This window comes from Prenolepis imparis, unplaced genomic scaffold, assembly GCF_030444845.1.
Source record: "Prenolepis imparis isolate NDT839.2.m4 unplaced genomic scaffold, iyPreImpa1.0 SCAF_7, whole genome shotgun sequence".
Taxonomy (NCBI): domain Eukaryota; kingdom Metazoa; phylum Arthropoda; class Insecta; order Hymenoptera; family Formicidae; genus Prenolepis; species Prenolepis imparis.
This window is the reverse complement of record NW_028141165.1, coordinates 3766878-3778313: the sequence shown is the minus strand read 5'-3', so window position 1 is coordinate 3778313 and position 11436 is coordinate 3766878. Positions and strand designations below refer to the sequence as shown.

The 11436-nt window shown below is 37.9% G+C and overlaps 1 protein-coding gene across 9 annotated transcripts in view; it reads left to right on the top strand.

Annotated features, from left to right (window-relative positions):
• The window catches only part of Brp (ELKS/RAB6-interacting/CAST family member bruchpilot), a 76050-nt gene that overhangs the window by 41039 nt on the left and 23575 nt on the right, over positions 1 to 11436 (top strand). For 6 of the 9 annotated variants that reach the window (XM_083042066.1, XM_083042067.1, XM_083042070.1 and 3 more), the window contains 2 exons: positions 8510 to 8677; positions 10135 to 10302. In XM_083042066.1, the coding sequence (XP_082898192.1) occupies positions 8510 to 8677; positions 10135 to 10302 (336 nt within the window). Of the gene's footprint in view, positions 1 to 2688; positions 2764 to 5605; positions 5618 to 8509; positions 8678 to 10134; positions 10303 to 11436 lie in introns of those variants that run through there. The other 3 variants (XM_083042068.1, XM_083042069.1, XM_083042073.1) reach the window with 3 other exon arrangements.

The following is an 11436-nucleotide window of genomic DNA, read 5'->3' as shown; positions in this document are numbered from 1 at the left end:
CTTCTGGTAATGCTCCTTCAGAGGACAAGAGAGGAAGGCTAACCGCTTCCGCGATGCGGATAAGTGGAACTGGGACCGATATAGTCAGACGTCGAAAGGATATTCTTGAATATCGAGAAATCAATCGATGTATAGGTTTCTCGCCTTTTGTTAATATATCTTCTTCTTAATATCGCTATTATATCTCTTTATGAAATTGATCTCTTTATGAAAATTATGAAATTGTTATTAATAAATTAAGTAATTGTTATATTAATAAATTATATAAATAGCATTTAATATCTATTTTATTAAAATTTTATTACACAAATAATGTGTTCGATGTTATATGAATTATCTAAAATCTATTTTGTATAAATACATTTTTTCACGTGCAAATTAATAACAGTTAAATTATAATAAACTTTTAGAAATTTAGATACTGCGACATATTATATGCAAAATATCTAATAAATTCGACGGAGATATCTTGGATATATGTATCCAGAAAAAAATTTTAATATTCCGAATATTAGAGAGCATATACTGAATATCGATATTGTATGAGGAAGCGTCGTCGAAGAGGCGCGAAACAAGAGGGAGATTTATTGATACGCGAGGATTCCGGATGCGATCCCGCAGTGAGAAAGTCAACGAGAAAGTCATATATCTATATATAATTCGATAGTTTCTATATATATATTGCAACGTGGTTAGAAAACCATGCGTATCTCAAATCCTTAGGCCTTAGATCGCGAATTTACGAGGACGTTGTTGAAGAAATATCGATTATACGAATGTTGACATTGTTTGCGGATGCGAGAAACCGAAGATGATGAAAATGGAGATTACCAGAGAGGAAGAGATAAATTAATTGAATGGGACGTACAGAGAATTACGTCTATATATAAATATATAATATATATATATATATAATAACACTTATACACATACACACACATACTTGTATAAAAAAAATATAATATATATACGATAATGTGAAGAGATGCGTGTGCGTGTACGATGCGTGTGTAGGTAGGTAGGTAAGCAAAAAAAAAGTCTATATCTGAAGCTTGCGCCGGTATATTTTCGTAGCTCACAGCGATTTATATATAACTCTGCATCCAGTCTCCTTCCTAAACCCTTTTCCCTCTCGAACACATCCAAATAATATATACGTGTGTGTTACGGGCTATACCTGGCTTAAATATAGACGAATAATACATTAATCGAGTCGAGTTTTTATCATCGATGATTCTCGAGATGACGCACGTTCTGTTCCAAACATATCACACTCAAAATGTTCCCGCTCGCCGAGGCGGACAGCCGAGGCCGATCCGAGGTTGTGACAATCCTTATTTTTCTACCGCGTAAGATCGTAAGGCGTCGTATCGGCAAACATTCGATTATATAACGCGCGAAGATCTACGACGATCACTTCTCTCGGAAGCTGGACGTCGACTAATTAACGCGATTAATCGCATCCGGTTTGCAACGTTCGCAAAATGTGGTTGCGGTGGTCGAGCCGGGTATACCCTGACCGATCCATTTCCCATTCCTCTCACCCAAAACTCCATAAAACACCTGGGGGAGGGTTCCCCACATCGTCTCGAGGATGGAACCGCGACGACCGGGATCCGGGAGGACGATTCCTCTCGGGAGAGGGAAAGACCGATTTTTTCCCTCTCTTCGACAACGGACATTTTTCATTCGTCGCCCCGGCGACGTTCCGCGATCTCATGCGAAAACCGAAACGCCGTCCTGGGGACGACTGCTTCACACGCTCGCAAGGTCAGCCTCGTCTTTAATAAAGCTTTAAACGAAACGGTCCTCTTCGGACTTTGCGCCTCCTCCCGGACGGGAGACGAGCGAATATGCGCTCTCGCGATGACCGAAAAACCGGCACTATAATTATGAAAACTGTTATGTCACCGTACATGATGATGATAATGCTGATGATGATGATAATAATAATGTGATGAAGAAAAAAAAAAGGCAAGGAAGCGAGTTTGTGTTTTCGCGCGCTGTCAACCTTTTGTTTCCGCTTGTTTTCACGCGATTTTCTGCGGAAACTGATCCTTCTTAAGATCCTCAGCAGGTTCAAGACCCTGGCGGATGCTACGGAGGAACCACCCTGATGGATCACGCGTAAAGGAGAAGAGAGATCATTTAGTTCTTTTTATTTATTTATTTACTTTCTTTTGGCTGTAGATCGCAACGACACATCCATTGCAGCTCGTTTCACTCTGAACCGCGATTTTTCAGTCAAAATTTATAACAATAATAATATTTTATAATTAGTATCGCATAAAACTCTCTTGGAGAAACGGCATTTTTTTTCTTAAAAAAAGCTCAAATGAAATATACATATCTATATATATATATATATATATATATATATATATATATATATATATACACATATACATATATATATATTTATATTTCTAAATAATTAAATATTTCATTGATATTTATTTCAGAAAATAATTTTAATTGGGAAATTATGTAATTCTTATTTTTGCCTAAGGCTTAATATTGCTAATAATATCATAATTCCAAAGTTACAGTTTAAAATGGAATTATGACACAAAGGCTTTGCGCGCTGACTAGAGAACATTTTCTTTCCTTATATATTCGTCTCGGACAAAAAATAATAAAATAAATCCATAAAAAAGTTAAATGGTGGATGTAAATTTGTTTGCGCAGGTCGAGTATTCGCGGATGAGACAACTGCATTTTGCATTCCAAACGCAAAAATCCCAACATGCGAGTCGAGTATTGGTAAACCACTTTCGTCGAAAATTTATGTTTTAATTTTAATCATCCAGCCGATTAATCATATCAACGAAGTTATCAGACATTTAGATTATCTCAGTTTTTTTCTATCTTTTATCTAATCGATCAAGAATACAACATCAACAATAACGAAGATAATTTACAATCTTCTACACCATATTATCATGACAATCATGACAAAAGAAAAAGAAAAAAGGAAGAAAAAAACAGGAAATGACATTCCTACTCATGAATACTCTTCACGTTCTTTCCTCTAGCCTTTCCTAGCTAATTTCCTGTCTCGTTTAAGAGAAGAACGCATCTAATTCACATCGACTCACAATCATCGATATAATACTCCCCATGCGACACGAGAAAAACGATCGATCATGAAGAATTCATTAAGTCACGCATTACATATTCTTTGTCTCATCTCGTCATCTTATGTTAGAATGCTACAAAATTCAGCAATCATAGCCTTCGATTCAACGATAATTGATATCACTGTAGAAAGCATTTATAATCATCGATAATTTCATCAGTTTCGCATCATTAAATCTGGATCGCTTGATTCAGATTCGATGCAGATCGTTGCGTCGCCACGGGATCATTCTTTCGGATTCGTGCTCTCATCTCTTCATAATCATCGAGTCACAAATTAGTTAAGGGATACACGAGCGAGAATCATCGCACGACATATAGATCGATCGATAGCTCTCATAATGATCATTATCGTCTCTCTTCGAAATCGTGCAACTCGCATGGGAACTTAGGTCCAGCATGTTGCATGTGTCGTTAGGAGTTTATGTGGATATAGTGTACGTCATCGCGCAGCAGTCACTCATCATCGTTCACGTCGCTATCGTCGTCATCTTTATATCATTGATAGTCGCCGAGATATTCGTCGAGCCTCTTCACGATGTCGTCCTTTCGTTGATCGAATTCAAGACCAATTATCTCGATCAATCTTGATCTGCACAAATTATTAAAAATTATACATGCATTGTAAAAATATTTTATAGTCTACAGAATCTATATTATAGTATACAAAAAATCATTTTAAAGAATTCCAAAAGATTTATATTATAGCACGAAAGGACGAATTGGCGCGAGAGTTCATTCGTCCAGCATCGCTTTTATCTCGAACGATCGTTCAAACTCTCCCGGTGAGATTCGCGATTCATCAATCGAATCGATATTCCTATCCGTTCGCTCGCGATGTCATCATTTTTTCGATCATCGAGGATCATCGTCGAGAGAAGCGCGTCGTTCTAAAGCGCAAACGTTCGCGCGACTCGCTCTCAACATCGGCAAGTATACGAAGCTAATCCCGCCGTCATCGTTTTCGTCAAGCCCTTCCCTTGAGTTGTATCTCCCCCTATTTCTTTTTCGCCCCGTCTTTTCCGTAGAGACCTTGGTGTCGTAATTAGCGAGACGCATGCCTTATTACCCCGAGTTCCCTTCGATTACACCCTCGCCGACCTCGCTCTCGAGGCGCTGTATGCATGCTGCACGCGCAAGCAGAGAGTGCATCCGCAAATGTAGCTCTGTCGTCCCGTTCGGCGAATAAGACGCACGTGGACGTGCGCATAAGACATACGACCACGATCATCGTCCGCGAAGGTCCACGAACGTCGGATTACCTGTCGGGAGAGCCCGTTAATTCGGCAGCCCGTCTACAGAAGACGGGGAGGATCATTCGGTTTGTCTACGGATCTCATCGGGATAAATTTCCTCCATCGTGAGGAAGCTAGTCTCAGCTATCTATAAATACAAGGTTCAGTTCCAGTTTATATTGGACATTTCTTGGGGTCTATCTTTAAAGCGTATATTGTATGCGAAACTCTTGATGAAAATATATTACAATAAAAGAGTTAAATGTATTTTTTTCATTGATATTTAAAGAAATGCAAACATTTTAGGCAAGTATTTAAACTCTCTGTTAAACATAAGATAGACCCTACAAAAATTGTTTTGTGAGTACCGTTTTCTCTCATTTCGCGATTACATTGTGTTAATTGGAAGAAAATAAAATTGATATCGTAATAACGTTTTCATAATATACAAATCTGCTTTCGTTATTCTCAAATAACAAAAAAAAATTAGATGACATGTTTAATAATACGACTCGTAGATGAACCAAATGCTACTTTTTGCCGATAGACCTTAAGGTATAACTAGAATTTAAGATAAAGCTAAGTTAGCGATAAGTCAGCAATAAATGGCAGTCTTCAATTCCGCAGAATTCTTCTTACAATCAGAAAAATTGATAATGAATCATATATTTTATTAATTTCACATTTCGAAAATAATTAAAAATGGAAATTTAAAAATTCGATTAAATGGAAATTAGTGAAACTACTAATAATAACTTTTAATTAAACCATGCTTGTTAAATTATATAAGAGTGTTCGAAATTCTCTAATCTTAATTTTAGCGATTAGATTTGTTGATTAATTTGGAATTGATTTTTACATAATTAAAATAAAATTGATAAAAAAAGAAGAATTTCTCGTGAAATATATATAAACTTATATATAATCCACTTAAGTGAATTCGATTCTTTTACTATTTTATATAATTAAAGATTTGATTATCAAGATATTTAATGAAATATATAAAATGCAATATATAAAAAAAAATACGAAGTTGAAAAATTTCTCGAATGGAAAATCAACTCCTAATTCACCGACGAATCTATGTTAATAATTAAGATGAGAAAAATTCTGGAACACCTAAAATAACGAACATATAACGAGCGGACGTTTCATCGAAAAGAGGAATAGCGGAGTTGGACAGCCTTCGTGGTGAGCGAAGCATTATTAAACGTGGTGCCCCAATATTCTAGCTTTCTGAGGAGGTAAGGAAATTCTTCACCCGCCCAAGAAGCTCTTCCGAGCCACCCTTATTCCCCCTCCGTTTCCATCTACATGATTACCGTATTACGTAACGGAGTGTCTCGATGTATACCGTAGTCACTGTACTTGTTACTCTGTATATCTCTTTCTCTGTCTCTGTCTCAAACTCTCTCTCTCTGTCTTTCTATTGGCGTGAATCGTTGACCGACTGTGTCGCAATCATCATATTTCACGCATCTCACGTAAAAACTACACACCGGTCTCTAGACGAAACCTCGATGTGGTTCCTTAGAGAAAGACCGTCACTCTTCCAGACTCTCACTCGTCAAACTCATAAGATCAATCGTCAAGCCCTTTGTCGGAAGAGCGAAAGGAACGAAGAACTTTCGTTCACCTCCGCTTTATCATTCCAGTATCGTCATGTGCGTGTGTGTGAGTGTGAGTGTGTGCGGCTTAGTGACACCGTAGATGATCACCGTAGATGTCATTGTCGTTGTAGTGACGAAGTGACCGATCTTCGTCACTTCGCCGATGATTTGGAATTTTGAAAGATCGACGCGGGGCGATAATTGCCGCCGTAATAAATGCCGTGACAGTCGCTGTCGATTAATCGATAGCTGGATGCTGGACGAGAACGAGCTGATTTTTCGAATTTCTCTTCTCAAATGGATTTATGCAGAAATGTAGATTTCTCCGATATTCTCACGTTTGAGAAAAGAAATATCGATCGCTCGTTTCTCTTCTGGTGCCTTGATTAAATGTAATACGAAACGCATGACAGAGGTCCTCTATCTTTACTGTGTTCGTAATTTTCGCATTTAATTAGAATACTTTTTCTTGCATCTAAAGTCATATTTTTTATTTTACGGAAAGTAAAAAAAATATGTTGTTATACAATGGAAGAAAACAGTTGGAAAAATTCTAAGCAGTGGAAAAAATATTTGGCTAAAAATACAAAATATTTTGAAAGATCAGAAAAATATATCGCAATAACATTATTTATTAAGAAAATAAAAATTTGAAAAGATACTGTTGGAAAATTAAATTTATTTACTCATATTGAAAGATCTAAAGCTAACATTGCATACTGTTTAGAATAAATTGCCTTAAAACAAAAATTTTTATTAATCTTATTTTATTAATTATAAATATTGTTATTATTATTAATTAACTTAATTAATTATTATTTTTCAATTAAATTCTCTCTCTAACATTCCTTTCGATTTTAAAACCATTAATTCTTGCGACACTCAAAGAGGATCTCTTTATTTAGATTAGTGATTAGCTTAGCTTAGTAGTAGCTGTTACGTATGTTACGACTCTGCTTCGAGATCATGGCGAGATTTTGCGAACGGCGAAATGTCGCGACGAGCTCCATTCACACGGCCTGCTGACAACATCAGTAGATGAGACGAGCGTAGGTACGTACACGAAAATAAGAGAGACACATTGACATTGACAGATCCTGAATATCTGTACCTCCGAGAGATTATCTCCCTTATTCCCACTCTGTGTCATTTTGTCTCCATCACACTTCGCTCTATACACATGTGCATATATACAATATACTTATATATGAATATATATATAAAATTTTACTTATATATATAAAAATATATATGTATATTTTTTACACTCTCAAAAAACACTGTTCGTGATTTTGTATCGTTTGCATCGATTACGCTGCATGCTTCGTACAAATCCTATCCGAGTACGACGACGATGTCTTTTCCCCCTTTGTTATTTTTGTCCTCTCTATTATATACCCGGAAAATTTGTATAATATAATCGAGGCTGCCAGTTTGGTCAATTAAGTCGATCAACTTCGACGGGTTAACTAACTCAACGAAAGATTTCCCTTTTTAGATTATAGTTTTAGCCGTAGATGAAAGTTAGTTAACCACGATTAGCGCAATTAGATGCGAGAGAAAAGAAACTTTAAGTTCAAAGTTGAAAAATTTATTAATAAATTTCTCTTTGTGTGTATATCTGAGTTTGAAATTCGAGGAATCGCGAACAATTGTTGAATTTAGATCTGACCGAAACTGGGGTACTCGCTTACGTAGCTTCTTGTTTGACTTTATAATTAGGTCACGATTGTAATAGTTCGTACATACAACCTTCATACGATCGAGAATCGAGAAAGACGCATGAAAAGCGAACGAAGAAAGATAAATAGCGGTGGGATCAAAACAGGATGCAACAAAATGCGATTTTATTTTTAATCCACGACATGGAAACTTCTCGCCGGTTCGATCTTCTCCCGCCACGTCGCGTCGACGTAATTTTAATTAAAGTAATCTCAATCTTTTTCTCAAGAACAGCTCGTGTCAAAGTCCAACGGCAATTAAGTAACTTCGTGGTGGTTATATCCCGCAAGGTTGTTCGCTCGGAAACCAATTTCGCGCGCAATTTGGATCAGGAATATTTTAAGATATACACCGCGCGCGATGAAACAGGCGAGAAAGTAATTGTATGAAAGCATAGAAAATTATTTTCTATCGTGAGAGATTATTGCGATAATTATTTATTAAACTAAAAAATCTAAACGGTCTCGTGTGACCGAACGTGATGAAATTTTTCTAATTAATAACAAAACTCGTGACAGCTCTATGACAACTTGTTCTAACATCTTCAGACTCTATTTGAAAATTTTCATTTTTCCGTCATCGATTGCTCGACTTCAAACCTAAGCGAACCCACCGCTACGGTTTTGTCCTTATGAAAAGTATCCTTATGAGACCGTTTTCGCCGTCGTCGTACTCGGTCGCATGGCGGAGAGCCGTCGCTCGTCGCCGTCGTCGTTACACCGTCTGTTGTCGTCGTCATCGTCGTCGCCAAGACGGTCGGGGCACAGGGACTGATCCTCTCCTGGACGACGAATCTTTTCGCAGCTGGACGAGCTTCGGACGGAGGTGCAGCGACGGGACCAAGAGCTGCTGGGGATGTCGGCCAAGATGAAGACGCTGGAGGAGCAACACCAGGATTACCAGAGGCACATCGCCGTGCTCAAGGAGTCTCTCTGCGCCAAGGAAGAGCATTATAATATGCTGCAGGCCGATGTGAGTACAAGTTCAATTTGCTCTTATTTTCACTTTGAAAGATAAAGTTGTAAAATTATAGAATGATTTCTGAATCTCTTACTGAAGAAAAGTGATTTTTTTTTAATGTAGAAAGAAATATTTCTTTTGTATTATAATTATTTATGATTTTTTATTTTGTATCTTATATTTGGAGAGAGTTCGAGCTTGAAAGTAAATTTGCCATTGTACGTCTCGTTTTTCATAGAAGATCTATTTTTCTGCCTTCAAAGAGAACAATTGTCCAAAACTGCAAAAGTTTTTGACAAGTTTTTGAATGCATATGAGAATTCAAAAGGATAGGATTTTTGCCAAATATGTTTTCGGTAAACAAGTTTACCACTGATTTTATTGTTTTCTGTCACACCGATTCGGAACTAGAACGCGACCGCAATCGATACCAAATTTCTAACCGCACCTCCGAAATTCAGATGTTCGTCGAATACATTCTCCAACCATGTGGGAACAGTGAAATACTGTATTTATTCTATAATGCCATTACCCGAAAACGTGCATACGAGATCGTGGTCTTAAATGAAGAAGTCGGGTCAATTTTTTCAGCCTTTGCAAGCCCTTACGAACCTTTACGAGTTCTTTTAGAAAAGCCCGTAAAAGCCAGAACGAATGAAGAGGCTTGAAAATTTTTGTCGATAGTCTAGCAAAACGTGAAGGAAAACTAGGACAAAGCTGCGAAATCGAATTTGAACGAGGTGATAAAAAATGTTGACTCAACTCACGTAAGACTTATGAATTTTAGAACGATTATCGATGCGAGAAGAATTTTCAACGCAAATTTACCCTTGTTTTCAATTCAGAAACAGAGTTCTCGTTTTTAAATATTGTGCAAGATGTAATTGTAAAATGCTTTGAATCGCGAAATTTAATGAAGACTAAAATATACTTGATTTATTTCTACCTTTTTAAAATTTTACTTTGAAATTATTCACGAAACATCAAGCAAAGACCAAGACTTGAAGAAAATCATTTTCGATTAATCTCGTAAGACAAATTCCGAAGAGGGAGAAGAGAGAAACATCCTAAACCTTTGGAAGAGCCTTTCTAAGCCAAGGGACTTTCGAAAGGGCTCAAGTATAATCGACACGTGAGATTTCGATCAGCTGTTTGACAAATTGGTCCGACGAGTCGGGAGTCAAGTTAAAGCTGCAGCAATTTGCGTGTCCGGGAGAGACCACCGACGATGAGAGGAAGGCCAAGCCGTTGCGGAAAACTGGGTCGAGCTTCTCTCTTCTCGCCTCTCCACCCGCGATCTCGACGTCGCGTCGCGGCGCTTCGCGTGTTCGTGCGTCGGACGTATTGCGCGTTGAATATTCCGGATTGGACTCGCCTAAAGGCTTTCCTTCCCGTATCGGACCCAGGGCGAAGCCGTCTTTTACTCTCACAATCAGCCCTGAAAATTTGAATATGTGCGCGTCCCGCAGGTCGAGGAGATGCGGCAGCGGCTCGAGGAGAAGAACCGGATGATCGAGAAGAAGACGCAGGTGGCGATGCAGGCGCAACAGGAGCGCAATCGCATGAATACCGAGCTGACCGAGATCAAGGATCACATGGACATCAAGGACCGCAAGATCAACGTTCTGCAGCGCAAGGTAAGCTTTCTCTCATCTTTTTTTTTTACTTTTTTTTACTTTGCTCGAACTTCCTCGCTGGAGTAGCGATCTTCGAAGGGCTTCGTCTATTTTCATACCGCTTTCGTTTACCTTCATCCACTTTTTCGTCCGCTTTCCACAATACGACCGTTCTCGCACGGACTCGCCCGCACTTTTATATTCATCGAGAAATCCCGTCGCGCTTCATCGCGATTCATAACTCTCGGAACGGGCGAGCATTATGCGAGAAGATTGCCGGCACGAAGCAGACAATTTTCGCGATGAAATGAATTTCCTTATCGCCCACGGCAGTGTTTGGTCTTACATTTAAGGAGAGACGCAAACGCAAAAGCGGACCAGTCCGGCGAAGTGTATTTTCTTATCACGTAGGAGTCAATTAGCGCTTAGGGAAATATTTACCTCGAATACGGAGCGGATTGCGAGCCGATGAAATTAATTGTTTGTTATTTTAAAAATATTGATTTTTATTATCGTATATCTTTTTCTTCATTATCTTTCCTGAAACAATAGAAATCTTATCATGCTTGCAACGTACCCTTGCATAATAGATAGTGTTATCTTTACCTTATTTTTGCATGTGAATGAAAAAGTCGGCACAAAAAATTATAAAAAATTAAATAATAGAATAATATCCGTGTATCGTCTTGATTATCACAAAAAATTATTTGAGAAAATTATTTATTTATTTTAGAAAGCTATATTTGCAAGAAAAAACTTACATAATAATCTGTATCAGGAAATATAATCCACATTATATGTTGATGAACCCTTTCGTCTCAATATAATATATCAAGAGAAAAGAGAAATAATATTGTCAAAAAAAGGTAGAAAATCTATTGTATTTGTATTTTAACGTGAAAATAATTCGGGACAAAAGGGTTGGAATCGACACTGTCTCCCACACAGTAAAGATACGGAATGCGCATGAGTACGAGTACGAATTCAATCAATCGCCTCGTGAATTGCAATCGGCTCTTTGAGGAAATTCCAGGAGCTGATCCCACGAGGGATGACGTACGTGTGCTGACACTGGGTAACGTAATTCAGTATCGGTATCGATCGCATGTGCGACGACCAGGATGTACTTGTAAGACGAGAGAACCTCGCGTATGT